Genomic DNA, 17,639 nt, shown 5'->3' with positions numbered 1-17,639 from the left:
GTAGCCCCTCCAGTCCTCCCAGGCACCCTCTCAGGTAGCTGTGGTGTCTCATGGTGGAGCCGAGGGCACTGAGGCTGCGCGAGGTCCTTCACTTGCCCTGGATTCCTGGCCACTAGCATATGGGACACTGACCTCTCCTGAGCCTGATTTCTTGGCTCAGGCTGCGTCCTCTCCTCTCAGCAGTTGGACCATCAGTGAGTAAGAGAGGATGTTGCTCACCGTTTTCTCTTTGCCCTGAACCAAATGATTTGCAACTATCTTAATCTTCAACAGAAGTTGCCAGAGGGCTGCAGAGAACCCTGTGGTCCCTCACTCAGATCTGCCAGCTCCCAAACCCTCTGTGCACTCTGTCCCGACAGCAGAGCCAGTGGCTCCTGCAGCCCCTCCAGGTGGAGCCACAGCTCCACAGGGCTCTCTCTGGAGAATCAGCCAGGGTGAGAGTCCATGCCTCTCCCCACCTCCTGCCCCCTGGTCACCTGCTGTCACGACGGGTCCAGGTAGACTTTGAATTTGGCTGTGCTGAAGCCATTAAAAAACTGTGGAGCTCTATCTCAGAAACACTGACAGCCAGGTGTGGGTTCCTATGAAGAGCATGAGTGAGGCTCATACATGTGCTTCAGATATGTGTGTGAGATGTGTGTGATACGGCCCAGTCCTGGGAGTCTATTGTTCACAATGGGCCACGAAAGGCCCAATCCCCACAGATGGGTTGAGATGAAAGAATAGAATATCTAATCTATACAGGGATCCATCCTGTGTCTTGATTCTCATGATAACCCGAGGACACTGTGGATAGCTATTATGCAGCCATGTGGGTACAAGGAGTCAACTCTACCCTGCCCTCTCTGTACAGGAAGAAACCCTGCAGAAACAACACAACACTTGATTTTTAAATTACAACTTGATCTTCTGTTGGAAGCTTTTCCCCACACTAACAATATTGGGCAGTATTGTTGATGTTTGATAAAATGTTTGGTTTGGTGGCTGAGATGGTAAGGCGTCTGCCTACCACGCGGGAGACCCGGGTTCAATTCCTGGGTTGGGAAGATCTCCTGGAGAAGGAAATGGCAACCCACTCCAGTATTCTTGCCTGGAGAATCCCATGGATGGAGGAGCCTGATAGGCTACAGTCCATGGGGTCTCAAAGAGTCAGACATGACTGAGTGACTTCACTTTCCTTTTCCTTTGGTTATTTTATATTCTGTCAATACAAAGAATATTCAAAGCATAGTTTTAATAAAACTCATTCTCAAGAAAAGACAAATAAAATTAGATGATGAAATTACACAATGATAATTAAAAACAATCCTAGACATTGATTCAAAATAACATTAGAGAATAAGACTAGTTTTGACAGTTCTTTGAAACACCAAATGTACAAGGGTTTACCCTTCAGCCCAAATGAATTATCATAAAATCTGATTAAGTGTCCTAACATACGATGATTAGTGAAAATGAACTTTGCCTAGTGGAAATATGAAGGGAACACCAGACTGAGAGAAGAGCTTCTGGGAAAAGCCCTGGAAGCTCACAGAGGCTCCTGGGTCAGGCCTGGGGGCAGAAAGGGGCCAGCCTGAGTCCTAGGAGGATTTGCAGTGGGAGTTGTGGGAAGTGATGCTGCAGAAGAAAGAGGGCCTAGAAGACAGGAGCACTGGAAAGGCGGGTGAGGAGGTTAGATTTGTGTAGCAGGGAGGGGAGGATGAATTTCCATCAACTGAGGAGCATGTGATGAACCAGGATTGGGGGGTGATGAGACAGGTGACCATTGAGAGTGTGGAGAGGACTGAATCAGAGAAAGCAGTTAGAAGGAGGTTGGATGAATGTCTGATGAGAGTCAGACACAGATGCTCTCTGGAAGACTGAGAGATAAGAGGAACATGAGAGACAGTTACAGAAACAGACCTTGTTGAGGGTGCGGATGCCTAAGCAGGAGGTGAGAGGAGAGCCGCCCAGACGGCAGTGTAGAGCAGGCCCTGGCGGCTGTGACCTCACATGAGCCTGACCTGGACCGGTGAGGGTACTTCACGTCTTTGATGAGCCCACGTTCTGAGGATATGTACTCATTTCACAGTAGAAACAGAAGCAGATTTCATTCGCAGCACTGTCCAGGCACCAGTGGGTTGAAGGAGTGTACGTATATTCTCTCTGTAAAGAGACACAAAGGTGTTTCCAGCAGGGTCTCGGCCCTCTCCTCCACTAGTTCTAGTTGCTAGTACCATCCATCCCCACTCTGCCCCGTGTGGGAATAGAGTTGACTCTGTATATACATGGACGGGTGAGTGGAAGGGTAGACACAATTTCAAGCAAGGAAGTTCAAAAGGGTCTGCAATGTACTGTATGTTCTCAGCTCGACTTCTAGTGGCACCTGAAGCCTTCAGGCCAAATGTCTCTCCCTGTTCTTTTATTCCTGTGGGTAGATATCAAGAACTCTTTCTCCCCCATGCCTAGAGGCTTGGCTAGAACCTTCTCTCTAGGCTACAAGACTAAGGCTAATAACAGAAAACGAGGCTTGACCTCTTGTGTCACCCAAACCCTCTAGACTCAAGTGGGTGATTTCTCATTTCAAGAAATTGCAGCCCAGCCCCTGCCTCCTCCGCACCCCAGCCACAGCCATAAATATGACATCTTCTTCACACTGATGTCTGCCTTTGCTGTCTGGGTTCTTGTGTGGTTTCACTTATGGGCTAGGACAACAGAAATGGGTGTTCTGGGAGGGCTTATCAAGAAAAAGCTTCCATTGGTCCTCCTGAACCCTCTTTTCCTTTCAGGTGACACCTGGGAAGACTGTCACTGGGGACCTGTGAGTTTCCCAGGGTCTGAGGTGCCAGCTTCACAGGCACAGCTTCAGAAAAGCACCCCCGTGACTGGTTGTCTGCAGCGGCAGCTGGACCAGCATTTTGACTGTGGTGACAGCAAAGCCGTGCTTGGTCTTTCTTCCACCATCTGGGACTTAACCTCCAACTCTGATTCTGGAAACCAAGGACCACTCTTTCTAGGTAAGATAGAAGAGGGGATTAGGAAGCTCCGGTCCATGTGCTGGTCATCACAAAGCTGTGGGTGGAGGAGGCACTGGGCCTCTCCCAAGCCCGCTGTCGGCCCAGTTGAAACCTCCGACACTCTAACAGAGTGAGGTGATCAAGAGCCTGGGACTTAGGACCAGCTCAGCCTCAGGCCCTGGTTCTGCAAATTCCTGCTTGTTTAACTGAGCCAAGTTATTTATCTTCCTAGGTATTTGCCTCTGTCGTCCCTCATCTGAACTCTTGAAAAATTCTATCTCCTTTGCATATGGTTGGGAATCTTAAACAATATAATGTCCAGGGCATCTGATTCCCTAACCTTTGTCTGATAACCACTATGAATATATAATATCTAAGCATTGTGTCTTTCTGGTGCTTTAACACTTACAAAACGACTGCACAATGGTTCTTTCCTCTAGGGTAGCATAAGCTTGACAGTCTCCACTTTCTCTAGACCCCATCTTCCCTTGCTTTCTCAGAAAGGAATCTTGGCCAATAGTTTCCTCTCCTTTCAACATCTGTCATCAAGGCAGTTTACTCCTGTTGGGTGCTCTCAGGAACAGTGTATTGGTGGTGGTTTAGTCACTAAGTCGTGTCCGACTCTTGTGACCCCATGGACTGTAGCCTGCAGGGCTCCTCTGTCCATGGGATTCTCCAGGCAAGAATACTGGAGAGGGTTGACATTTCCTTCTCCAGGGGATCTTCCCGACCCAGGGATCACACCCGGGTGTCCTGCCTTGCAGGCACATTCACCAAGAATAATTCAGCAACAGTGTATTAGCAACATTCAACAGCAGTATAAACACTGGCCCTGCAACTCAGTCCCGTGGTTGTTTATATATCCAGTTTCTTTTCGTCATTTCCCCCTCATTTTAAAATAAAGGGCTACTCTCATTCTCGAAGTGCACCCATCAGTCTCTTTTATGACACCCCATTTAATTCATTCTCTCCACTCATCTCCATGTCCATCTCCCAGTTTTCCTCTTCTCTGGGTCCACCTCAGTTCACATTTCCTTAAAAGAGCTTCCAGACCCTCACATCCATTTCATCTGGGACGTATTCATCCTTACCCTCCACTGGAGCCTGGCGCTACCTGGCGCTCATGCCTCAGGCTGTGGCCTCATCTGAGGAATGAGGAGAGACCCAGGTCCTCAGGCGGAGCTGAGATGAGAAGGAGCCCACCTGTGGCAGCATGGAGAGTCTCAAGGAAAGTGCTCAGGGCGGGCAGGGGTGCAGAGCGTGACAAGAGCCCCTGGGTCTCCTGGTGTTTGTTGTCTTCTCTTCCCTCTCGTCTCTCCTTTTCTTGTGCTTGGCTCCCACATTCCCAGCCAGGACTGAACCCCACTGGCTCAGTCACTGTTTCCTGCTCACCTTCCATGGAGAGCTGAGCATGAATCCAGGCTTCACAGCAGATGTTGCAGCAAATGGTAGTTTTAATGCCCTTTACTTTCACACCCCTTCACAGTGTGACTCCCATCCACGCCCCCCCTCCCATGTCTCCTAGTTCCTGTCACCAGAGTTTCTTTCTCATTCTTCTTATTTTTCTATTTTCTTTTCCAAAGTCAACTCATCAGGAAGCCAATAGAATGATCCATTCAATAGCTCAAATCCTTCATTCATTTATTCCATCACAAACACACTCACTTGTGAGGTTTCTTCCATTTTTATCATATTATCTATGCCTTATTTAACTTATGTGTAATATCATATGTAGTGTGTTTACATATATATGAAGTGTATATTGATGCATATTTAAAAGTTTTCCAAGTTAGAATTCCCCACTTCTTTTCTCTCATGAGGTTCTCCTTCAGCTTTGACCTTGCTTCATCTCTTCCCTCCCAACAGTACAAACTGCATCCTGTGGGAGTTTCTTGCCTTAGTTTTTTCTGCGTAGGAATTCTTTGTTGTCATCCATTTTATTTTTCTTGCTCACTTATGGCATTTGGAAACACGTTTGCCCTGTGGCACACTTAACAATACTGGGTAGTATAAAGAAAATCAGCAAAAAAGAAAATATAAAACTATCTCCATGTCTTCACCTACCCATGGGCTTTCCGATGGCCTTTCTTGTTCCTGGGCACTTTCTGTACCTGATGTCCTCCTTGGGTGGAGGAGTGAGTCTTTGTCAATCATGAATAACAATGGATCCTGTTGGCTGTGGTTTTATCTTCAGAGCTGGGTGCTTCCATCAGCATGAAGAACCCTCCCAAGCTGGAAGGTGAGGGCTCCACAGCAAGCACACATGAGCATCCAGTCTGCAACAAGATTAAGGGCTTAAGTGTCCTGAGACAGAAGGGCATCAGAAGAAAACCGCTGTTTGGCAAGTGGAGACTAGTCTGCAGATTCCTGGGGCTTCAAGCGTAGGGTACGGAGGTAACCCCATGCACTTCTTCCTTATGCTCTTGATCTGTTATGGCTCAGTCTCCCACTGATTTTTCTCTTCCTCATTTGTTCACTCAACAGCTGACACTACCTCTGTGTGGTCTTTCCTCTCTTTTCCATGGGGGCAGCCACCCTGCAGGGCCCTTCCATCTCAGGCTCCTGTTTCCACTCTGACCTCTACTGTTTCCCCATTGCTACCATCCTCATATTCCCTCTGACCTTTCCTATTAGCCACAAGGAAGCCCAGATCCATGGTCCTCCTCATCACAATAGCAGCATGTGAGCCTCTGAAAGCACTGGCCTTAAATGACACACATTCTTGGTTTCTTCACCTTACTTTCCCTGCCGCTGCCTCCAAGTCCACTGTCTCTTTCTTCCAGGATCATGTCTTAAGGAATCACTCGCATGTGAGTTGGCTTCTGGAGAAATGAACCTAGGACAGCCCTTAACCCTCAGCTTTTCCACTGAATAAGAAATACCAGAACTGAAGGAAAAAGCCTTGATTCCCAAAATAAAATAAGAACCTGGGTCATAGGTGGGAGTGCTGGACTGGCCTGAGTCATGATTCCCCTCAGCCTCTGATAGGCAGAACTTTGCTAATGTGCATGGGGCTTCCAGGAACTCACTGGAGCTGGCATTAGGTGGAGGGCAGTAAATGGCTCCCTAAAGGGACATTGGGGAAAAGGAGATACAGAAGCCAGGTTTTCAAAATACATCCAGCATGAGATGGACAGGCATTCAGACCTCTCCAGTTTTACTCACATTATTCCTTCTCCATATTAGTCAAAACCCAGAAAAATGAACAGAATTGAAATCTGAGGCCAGGGAATGTAGGACAATATTATATTGAATTAAGTTTGGGCCACATTTATGAAGACCCAGCGAGCTACACAAGAATACAAGATAATCATTGCTTCAGACAATCCAATTGATAAGGCCAATTATTTATATGCGAGTAACAGAGAAAGACCAAAGAGTCTTTAGAGCCAGTGGAGAGACGTCCACGTTGGACTAGAAGGAGAAAATAAAAAGAGTGGTGTGAAATAGTGTAGGTCTAGTGAGTAGCTCTAAATCATGCTATTGTAAAATGAAAACGGATTGAGTTTTGAGCTAACATGAATGCCTTAACCCAATCCACTGAGATTCTGATTTCAAAGTTCTGGGGATGAGGTTTGGATATCAGTATCTTTCAAAGCTCTGCTAATATGCATCAAGGATTAGAAGCACTGTGGATCTGATAGGATGTAAGTAACCAATATGGCAGTGGCCTATGAGTGGCTGTTTCCGAAAAAAAGCTGAATATCAACAATTAAGGGAATTTGCATTCTTCTCTCAACAGAATACAGCCTGCAGAAGACAAAAGAGAAAAAGGAGATGTGGATAGTAAAGTTAGATATATAATCTCTCTGTTTGGATTAAAATATCCCACAATTTTTAGAATAGAAGACTAAAAAAAAATTTACATAGACCCCAAAGTATAAAATTGACCCTCCCCTTGCCATAAGAATAAAATTTAGTATGACCTTTTCTACTGTTAAAATGCAACTTGCAGTTGGCTAGTCACTAAACATGTTTCACAGACTACTAACTGGCTCAGAACAGCAGGTTCAATAAATTTTTTTCAATGAATATATTCTTTATGCAAAAACCCCATAATGAACAGTAGGCCTTATCCTGCTATATTTATCATTTTACATACCCTTCTATCAGTTTAGTTAAGCTGTTCAGTTGTGTCCAAATCTTTGCAACACCATGGACTGCAGCACACCAGGCTTCTCTGTTCATCACCATCTCCCAGAGCTTGCTCACTCTCATGTCCATTGAGTTGGTGATGCCATCCAACCGTCTCATTTTCTGATGTCCTCTTCTCCTTCTGCCTTCAATTTTTCCCAACATCAGGGTCTTTTCTAAGGAGTCAGTTCTTCACATCAGGTGGCCAAAGTATTGGAGTTTCAACTTCAGCATCAGTCCTTCCAATGAATATTCAGGACTGATTTCCTTTAGGATAGACTGGTTGGATCTCCTTGCAGCCCAAGGGACTCAACAGTCTTCTCCAATACCACAGTCCAAAAGCACCAGTTCTTTGGCACTAAGTTTTCTTTCTGGTCCAACCCTCACATCCATACATGACAACTGGAAAAACCATAACTTTGACTAGATGGACCTTTGTTGGCAAAGGAACGTCTCTGCTTTTTAATTTGCTGTCTCAGTTTATCATAACTTTTCTTCCAAGGAGTAAGCGTCTTTTCATTTCATGGCTGCAGTCACCATCTGCAGTGATTTTGATCTTCATGACATCCCCCCCTTCCTTGTTTTGAATGCATAGTTTTAAGCCACCCTTTTCACTCTTCTCTCACTTTCATCAAGAGGCTCTTTAGTTTCTCTATGCTTTCTGCTATACGGGTGGTGTCATCTGCATATCTCAGGTTATTGCTCTATCTCTTGGCAATCTTGATTCCAGCTGTGCTTTATCCAGCCCAGCATTTCGCATGATGTACTTTGGATAAAAGTTAAATAATCAAGGTGAAAAAATAGAGCCTTGACATACTCCTTTCTCAATTTGGAACCCATCTGTGTTCCATGTCCAGTTCTAATGATGTTTCTTGAGCTGCATACAGGTTTCTCAGGAGGCAGGGAAGGTGGTCTGGTATTCCCATCTCTTTAAGTATTTTCCATAGTTGGTTGTGACCCACACAGTCAAAGGCTTTGGCCTAGGCAAGAAAGCAGAAGTAGATGTTTTTCTATACACTCGCATAAAATACCTGGAGAGACTCTTTCTGTGAGAAACGTTTGAGGAAAAGGTGATCAGAATTCAGTATCACTAAACTGAATGCTCTATCACTTCAGAGTTTTATTTGTGTAGATGTCAAGGATATTCCTAGAAATGCCTTAAGGTAGATTCAGCATGAAATGAAATCACCTTCATAGACTTTTGGTGTCCATGGGATGCGAATGGCTTGAGATACAGTTACCCACCCTGCTCTCTTTTTGCTAATTTTATTTTGAGTTTCCCCCCTTTCCATTCATTCCTCGGTCCTTTTGGAGCAGGATTTCCCTGGAAAGCCTTATTCCTGTCCAGCAGGATGACCAAACATCCTCTATTAACTGTTGACTCCTCCAGATTGGAGCTTTCCTCTTCTCCTCTCCCTTCCCACAAATGTATAGGAAGGCCCGTGTTCTGGGTTGTCAGTAACAAGTCATGTGGTTTTGGACAGTCCTCAGATCCTTGAAACCATAGCTCCTCCTCTGTAAATTATGGAACTGGACTTGGATTCCTTCTGAGGTCCCTATCGGTGCTCACCATCCAGGACTCTCCGGTAGCCTGCCTCTCCTCCTCAGAAGGCAGGGATGAAGAGGTAGAAGAGGGTGCTTTCTCAGTTGAGGGTCCTCTGCTCCCATAGCGGTCTGTTTCTAACTGTGTATGAGGGATGCTCAGCACGTCCATCCCTGAACACGTGGGAAAGTGCACAGATGAAGGGGATTCAAGAGTGAAATGACTGTTGAGGATTGAGTGGTGGGGATCCAGTTAAGGCTCGGAAGCAGCTTTGAGCTGAGATATCACCAAGCAAGGTGGGCTGAGGACAGGGGTCCTTAGATGCTGCACCACAGGCTGGATGAAAGTTTAGGGAGGTATTCCTTCTAACTCATGGATCTCACTTTTCTCTCCAGCCAGCCTGTGGCTCTCCCTTCAGCTCATCCTGTCAACAAGAGCTCTGTCTGCCCCTGGCCCCAGTTACCATGTGGCCATCCCTCCAGGCTCAGCAGGACCTAACAAACACTCACGTTTCTTCTCTCTCTCTGTCTTTCACAGATACCAATTACTTTAGGAACTAAGAAAAGATATTGTCAGTTTGAGAAACCATATTATAAAATTACTTTTTCCATTTGATGAAAAAAATCTACAGTAGAAACTCAATTTAAACCTCAGCAACACTGGAGGGATACTTTCCTGAGAATGAACATCCCAACCAACAACCACTCTGCACACCTCAAGGGACAGAATTGATGGGAGTAATCCCAGTCATCAGCCTCCGAATGTAATCCTCAGTAAGGTAATCAATGCTTCGATGGACACAGAGTTTGGAAAGAACTTAACTCTTGCTCCTCTAAATATTCATCCTCCACAAACCAGCATGGGAACAAGTGGAAGAAGACAACATATCAACCTGGTCATTCTTTGCCACCAGATGGACTGTGCTCAAAGCAGACAGCAGTTACTATGGATTGTTCTTGATGAAAGTGTTTATCCTGTTTAATATTGAGGTAGATATCAGATAACTGCAGAATTTAGACCTTTGAACCAGATAACTGGCCTGTCTTTCTTCAAACAGTCGATGTTTGCACCAAAAAGACAACAAAAAGGAGAAGAGATGTTTTAGGTTCCAAAGGACTAAAAAGATTGGGTCACTTTATTTCTTTAGTCCTTTGGAACCTCAAGCATCTCCTCACCTTTTTGTACTTGTCTCTGATGGTCGTGACGTTGACTGCTTTGCAGAGGAGAGGTCAATTGTCTACTCCAAGGTCTACATTTTGCAGTTGTCTGGTCATTTCCTCATGATTAAGTTCAGGTGAACCCTTTTTGCCAAGAACACCATCTAGTACATGCTGTGTGCTTCCTAGGGCAGCCTGTTTGGAGGCTAAGAGTGTCCACTTTACCTGTCACCACTATTATTATTTTAGCATTGAACACTGTTATGCGGAGGCTTATAATATCTGTTCATTGAAAAGACAGGTTTTCGTGTCTGCAATGAGTAATTTGATGAGTGGTATTCTGAGAGTGTATGAATATCGTATTCTATGATGCTCTTTCTGTAAAATTTTACCATCCTTTATTGATCTCTGATGTGTGTCAATTATCATATCTGTGGTATTGCCAGCTTTGCGCTGTGGAAAAGACAATCCCTACCCCAAACATATTATTAAAAATATTTTTGTTTCACTGTGGACTCGTGCTTTTTTAAAATTCAGCATTATAATCCACTATTTTCTTGCATTTATGTTTATTTGGAGGCTAACTGCTTTACAATGTAGTGTTGGTTTCTGCCATACGACAATGGGAATCAAACATAAGAATAAATATGAACCTCCTTCTTGAACCTCCTTCCCACCCCTCCCCCATCCACAAGCCATTATTAACGTGATTGATTTTATTAATATCAATACTCTTGTTCTCATGTGCCATGCTGTGCTTAGTTACTCTGTTGTGTCCGACTCTGAACCCCACGGACTGTAGCCCGCCAGGCTCCTGTGTCCGTGGGGATTCTCCAGGCAAGAATACTGGAGTGGGTTGCCATGGTCTACTTCAGGGGATCTTTCCAACCCAGGGATCGAACCCGGGTGCCCGCCACTGCAGGTGGATTCCACCAGGGAAGCCCAAGAATCCTGGAGTGAGTATCCTATCCCTTCTCCAGGGAATCCTACAAAACCAGGAATCGATCCGGGCTCTCCAGAATCGCAGGCAGATTTTTTACCAGCTGAGCTACCAGGGAAGCCCCTTTGTTTCTCCTGTTCAGGTTTGTATCTTAAACTCCTCTCACATCTCTTCATCTATGTTTACCATTTGTAGTAGACTGTATCTTCTGTGTTTCTTTCTCTGTTATTTTATTTTCTTTGTGTATGCATATTTGTGGGTCTGTGTCTTTTGCTCGGTATTTTGGAACGCCTGGATAGCTAGTTAGTGCACTAAAATTTTTGACACGTTAGTCCTTTAGTATTTTGTCACCTTTCTAGCACTGGTGGTGCAGAGGTTAAAGCGTCTGCCTGCAATGTGGGAGACCTGGGTTCGATCCCTGGGTCGGGAAGATCCCCTGGAGAAGGAAATGGCAACCCACTTCAGTATTCTTGTCTGGAGAATCCCATGGATGCAGGAGCTTGGTGGGCTACAGTCCATGGGTCGCAAAGAGTCGGACTCGACTGAGCGGCTTCATTTTCACTTTCACTTTCTTTCTAGTATTTGAAGTATATGTTTTAAATGTGATCTGTCAGCTTCAACTTTTTAGTGCTGTGATGCTCGAGGACATTATTCTGCTTTTTTCTTCTCTCTTTACCTACCTTATAGTAGTATTACCTTATTGTATTATTTCAACCCAATCAAATGTATACCCTTTATATAGTATATTTTTCCTACCTGTTTTTGTTAATGTGCTAATTGGTAGGGTAGAGGTAGGAGCTGGAGGAGGGGCCCACTGGGTCCTTTTGACCTCCTGGTGGCACAGGATGGCTGTCCTACTCTGGGAGTACCAACAGCCTCCCTGCAGAAGTTTGAGGGTGTACCTAGGCTGCCCCCAGAGCGGGGCCCACGACACAGTGGCTTAAATCTACAATTACATACATTCAGTGATGACCAGATATACGAAACTCATAGTTTCCTGTCAATTCTTGATGAGAAGAGTTCATTGTTAAAGATTTCTCATGATGGACTGAGGGCTCCTTAAGTTTGATATATTTAATACTAGTTTTCTGTTGCTGTGATACAGTACAGACACCTTGGCTAAATATAAAGAACTTGTCCACAATGAGTTCTATTGATTTTTTTTTTTTTCGTAATATCTTACTTTGTATGTTCTGCTGAGATGTAGAATGCAAACTGATTTTTCTTCACTGAGGGCAAAGGGTGGTCTGGAGCTTCAGGACATTTTTTCTAAAAAAACTCTTTCACTCTACTAGGATAGGTCTTAGAACTGACCATTCCAGGTCTATTTCCACTAGGTCTCTATGACTTTCTCTCTGATCCTTTCTCACTCTCTTTTGTTCACTTCTATTCTGTTTGATGCTTTCATTTTTAATGCCGTGTCCCTTATAAGCTGGGATAAATATGTTCTCTATGTACCTTGTCATTCAGTCTTTTTTTTTTCCCAAGGAATTTTACTTTTAATTTTTTAAATCTCTGCCAGTTTCAATTTCTCATTTCTTCTTTCCTGTCTACTTCTATCTCGTGTTCTGTATTTCTTACATAAAATATTGAAGGTTTTTCCATGTGCATGTATCTACAAGTTACAAGTGCTTTGTTCAGAACAAATCAAAATATGGATGCCATTTTACATTTCCCAAGGTTTTTTGATAGATTTTGAGGCAATTTTTTCACTTGCTGAAATTTTTGACTCTCATTTGACACTTTTTTCTTCTGCCACCTTGGAAGAAACGTCAGCTATATAGTTTTCATTTTCACATGACTAGGTTTACCTAAATGACAAACAGTTGTTCCAGGTCAAAATGGATTAGTGCTTTGAGTGGCTTACTTGATTTCTTTGTTTTAGGTCTGTCTTGTGCAATTATGACTCTTCCCGTGTGGCTAAGAGGTTAAAGTGTCTGCCTCTAATGCAGGAGACCTGGGTTTGATTCCTGGGTTGGGAAGATCCTCTGGAGAAGGAAATGGCAATCCACTCCAGTATTCTTGCCTGGAGAATCCCATGGATGGAGAAGCCTGGTGGGCTACAGTCCATGTGGTCGCAAAGAGCCAGACACAACTGAGCGACTTAACTTTCTAACTTTTGTGCAATTATTCGAGCAGAGCTAAGGCTTGGGGGAAAGGCATGGTGTGTCTCTTGATTTGGGGATTCTATTTCTTCCAGTAGGACCTTTCATTTCTGCCAGTTGCACTGTTCTTTGTTCATCACCACAAGTGTGCAAAGGATGCTGCCTTCAGCTCGGTCTCACACCTGATCCCAGTAATCGTGCCTCCTCAAGACTGTCACCCTTGGTCCTGTGCACTGTCGAACCCCTTCCTATCAATTCCCTAGTCACCAGAGCTAGAGCCAACCGTGTCGCAGACACCCTCTGAGTTGATCCACGTGCTCTTTCTGTGAGTTACTCTACCTGAGCTCTGTCTGGAGTACGCCCTCCCTGCTGCGCTCTCCTCTGTGTGCAGGGTCCTGGTTGATCCTCTGCTGCTGTGTGGCTCCCAGACCGAGCTGAGTACAGACCAAGCCACGCCCACAGGCCTCTCTGGGCCCTGGGTGTTTGGGGCTGGGTTCTGAGTGGTGGCCTTGACTCTCTTTCAGTCCCTACCCCTTGGAATTGTATGTTGAGAGATTCAGCTCCTGTTATTCTAGGTGGTCCTGTGTTCTCCTATCACCCTTTTTCAAATCTGAAATTTAAATAGTACACAAAAGTAGACACAACAGAACAGGCCCATCTTTGTCAGGCATGGTCTACAATGACCAGCTTATGGCTGAACTTGTCTTACTACAATCCATGCACTTACCTTTTCCTATATTTTTTAAAGGGACTCTCAGACATCATGTTTCATCTATAATTATGTCAGCATGTTTCCCCTCAATGAGAACTCTTTTTGAAAGTATTTTCATCATGGCATTATAATCATAAATTAATTCAAAATCTTTAATATCATAAAAGACTATTCACATTTTCCATTTTTTAAAATGCAGCATTTTTTCCAGTTTATTTGATCACATAGGGTTTTTAAAATTAATTTATTTATTTATGGCTGCCCTGGGTCTTTATAGCTTGGAGCACGGCTTCTCCAGGTGTGGAGAGGGGGAGCTACTCTCTTGTCGTTTGCTGGTTTCTTGGGCTTCAGTAGTTGCTGCCCATGCGCTCAATTGTTGCGGCTTGTGGGCTTAGGAGCCCCACAGCCTGTGGGATCTTCCTGGACCAGGGATCAAACCTGTGTCCTCTGCATTGCTAGGCACATTCTTAACCAGGGAAGTCCCCCTCCTGCTCCTCCATTATTGTTTCTAAGTTAGTCTTCTTGTTTGGATCCAAATAAAATCCACAAACTGGAATCACTAAGATAATGCATTTAAGTCTCTTACATGTATGCTTACCTTCAATTTCTTCTTTCCTTCCTTCCTTGCTCTCTCTCAAATCCACTCTCCATCTTGCTTGGTCTATTGCTGCACTTTATTTCCCCTTTAAATCATTCATTTGTTGAAGAAACTGAGTTGGTTTTCTGTAGCATTGCCACAGTCTAAACTGTATACTAGGGTGTACTTTAATAAGTGTTTCTGTCCTTCACACTTCCTTCTTGGTGGTAGAATATACAGCAGTGCTGTAATGTAACGAAAATGCAAGTCACACTCGTTTAAAATTTTCTAGTAACCACATTGACAACTAAAAAGTATAAGAGCACAATAATGCAAATATAATCTTCTACATAGCTGATAATGCTATATATACCTTAAAGGAAATATGGGGCTTCCCAAGAACTTGCCTGCCAATGCAGGTGACACAAAAAATGAGAATTCGATCCCTGGGTCAAGAAGATCCTCTGGAATAGGAAATGGCAACCCACTCCAGTATTTGAGCCTGGGAAATCCCATGGACAGAGGAGCCCGGTGGGATATGATCCATGGACCCAAAAGAGTTGGATAAAACTGAGCACACACTCAAAGGAAATAGAATTCTACCAATATGTTAAACTTGTGTTTTATAGAAAAATATTGTGCATGTCTCCAACTTTTAAGGTGACAGTCACATGAATTAGAAATGAACATCCAGGTCCTCAGTCCTACTACTTTGTAACTATTCAACAGCCATATGCTTAGCGGTCCCTACTTTGGACATGTAGATACAGAGAGTCACACTTGCAGTCCTGGCAAGACTACTTCAGAAGTGGTGTGCACTCTCTGATGAGGAGGCACATCAAGTCCTGTGTGTTTCTTCAAATAGTATTACCAGCCCTTTTAGTTCAAGACCTCTCAATCCATTTACTGATTATGTGGCACGAAATGGTGATATTCCATCATCATGTAGTATTTAACTGGAATACTTGCATCAAAAGAAACTTCTCCTAAATACTAAATACTGTTTAGTTACTCAGTGGTACCCTCTGTAAGGAAAACTGCAGCTTAATGAGCAATGCTCCAAGTATCCTCTGTGGTCACCAATTTGTTTATTTCTTTTTGTCCTCTGTGTGCTAATATGAATTCAAAATTTTAAACACCATGAAGTATTTCAATTTATTGCAATATAGCTCTTATCAGTACTCAAATTCTCTCTCTTTTGGCAGTGAAGGTGACTTTAAGCTGCTCCTCAATTCTTTTGAAAAGGTTCTAATAGTATTTGAGAACTTTCTTGATAACACTATGACAAGGTGCTTCTCTTTGATCCTGAATATTTTCTGCCCCTGACCTGGACTCAGTCATTTTTCTAAGAATCTTGGGTTTCCTTTTGTGCAAAATGTTATTCCCAAATCAAATTGTAACCTTAAGATGCTTACTGGATTTGGTTTATTTCTAGGCATTTCCAGTGGACAGAGCTAGGAAATACATACTCATCTTTGTATGAATGTACATATTCAAATTCAGAATGTCAGGCTTTATTGAATGTTTATCTTTCATCTGCCTCTTTTCTATATACCAGTATTTTTGTTTTTAAGGACACTGGGAGTAACAGAAATACAAGATTTCATACAATCTCCTTTGCTTTTCCCCATCATTTGGAAAAAGAATAAATACCAACAATGCCAATAATAACACAATTAAGGAAAACACTTTTTAAAAAAAATTGTCACTGTTCCGTGGTACATATAAATTATTCTGTTTTATAGTTTTCATCTATATGGTTGTTCCACAAAAGTTACATCATGTTTCCAATGTCTAGAAGTGACATTTAAAAAGTGAATTTTATAATGATAAAAAAGTGAATGCCGTTTCCAACTCAAATCTAACTGCATAGAATATATTCACTATTCTGGCCCCGACTATAAGATCTGCAAGTGCCTCAAAGGCGTGGGTGACCGACCCCTGATCTCAGAAGCTGGAATACACCGCCCAGACTCCTCTTTCTGGCTGAGTTTGGTGAAAGGACAAGATTTCCTGGAGTCAAGGTTCAAGTCTTAGCCTAACAGCGGTTTTTTGTGTCCAAAGGAGACTTAGGAGCGAGAAGTTCTGAAATAAACTGAAACAGGATCAATCAAAACTGCGAATAATAGGGCACCTGCATAAAATATAGTACTTCCCATTCAGGTCTGGAACCCCGCCCGGAAAGCTGTCACCCTGGCTGGTCAATGACATCACAGCCCCCGGACCATTAATCACAGGGACAAGACGTGCGGCCCGAAGCCCCCTCGTGGGGCAGGACTCAGTGGGCGCAGCTTCTGCCTTTTACCTCGAGACCCAGGGTGACCCGACAGGGGCTGGCAGTGCTTCGGTCGCTGCGCCCTTTGGCGGCGGGGCCGGGCCCCCGATGACCATTGACCGGGAAGCCGCAGGGTCCTGCGGGGACGCCACGGGCTCGTCCCCCACCTCCCCGTGCTCCAGGGCCCTGCGCTGCTCAGAGCAGCAGGTTTCGGACCTCGACTGCTGAGCGGGAGGCGGCAGGGCACGGGGGCCCAGGGCCTCCTTCGCGGGACCCAGACCTTCTGGTCCCGAGAGCAGGACGAGCTGGGCGCTGGGGCGGGAGACTAGGTCCACTCAGCGCGCACCTGAGGCGCAGTTCGCTCTCAGGAGACTGAGTTCCAGCTGCGCCAGTGAAAGACCCTGCGTGCGGCCTAGAGGGAAAGGTCCCACCGAGACTCGAACTCGGATCGCTGGATTCAGAGTCCAGAGTTCTTCCCGGCCTGTCAGACTCCTGGCCGTATAGGAGCACTGCCGTCTTACCACTTGAGGAAGTGGATGTCTCTTATGCTTGGGATGTAACCAGTGAGTATTACCATGTGATAGAACTCCACCTGGATGCCCAGGTAGACTGTATTCTTTGTACTCCTTGCCTTTGGTGGTGCTGAGATTTGTCATCCCTGTGTGGAAGCTCTGTAGACAGTGTTTTGAATCAGACTGTGGTAGAGTTTTAAGCACAGGCATCACGTAGGTCTGAGAGCCTATCTCTCCTCTTCATCCAGGTGAAGCCTATGGGTCAGGCCCCAAGTTAGATCATGGACCCAAGGCAAGTGTGACACACTCACTCACTTGTATGTGTGCAAGTGCACAGAGATGACTATCTTTTTTTCCTGATTCCAATGAAATGTCTCCTCTTGCCCACAGTATTTCCATTTTCATACCCAAAAATGTCCCTTGAACTTCTGTGACTTTCCAGAGATGCTGACAGCGTTAACCATTTGTTGTTTCCCTGGTGTCACTGCTGTCACTTTCTGTGCCTGTCTTCTCTAAGATGGCTGTCTTAGCAAAGCAGTCATCTGGACCACAGGACACAAGGACCTCTCCCATCACCTCGCTTGTAATGTTTCCACGAAGCAAGGCAGAGCCCTGGCATTTCCCACCCCATGAATGGCTGGAGATTCAGTGGAGCAACCAAAGTTCATTTTGGTTTGAGGTTTTGTAG

The 17,639-nt window shown here is 44.6% G+C and overlaps 1 protein-coding gene across 1 annotated transcript in view; it reads left to right on the top strand.

The window, feature by feature from the left end:
• The window catches only part of LOC138069261 (neuroblastoma breakpoint family member 4-like), a 33,653-nt gene extending 16,986 nt beyond the window's left edge, over nt 1–16,667 (top strand). Inside the window, exons 12-14 of the mRNA XM_068960496.1 lie at nt 2,769–2,996; nt 5,191–5,377; nt 16,328–16,667. Coding sequence (XP_068816597.1) covers nt 2,769–2,996; nt 5,191–5,377; nt 16,328–16,667 — 755 coding nt within the window. The remainder of the gene's footprint in view (nt 1–2,768; nt 2,997–5,190; nt 5,378–16,327) is intronic.
• Nucleotides 16,668–17,639: the final 972 nt, after the last annotated feature.

The sequence above is a fragment of the Capricornis sumatraensis genome, chromosome 2, assembly GCF_032405125.1.
Source record: "Capricornis sumatraensis isolate serow.1 chromosome 2, serow.2, whole genome shotgun sequence".
In the NCBI taxonomy this organism is placed as follows: domain Eukaryota; kingdom Metazoa; phylum Chordata; class Mammalia; order Artiodactyla; family Bovidae; genus Capricornis; species Capricornis sumatraensis.
Note: the sequence above shows the minus strand (reverse complement) of the source record. Positions and strands in the feature narration are given on the sequence as shown.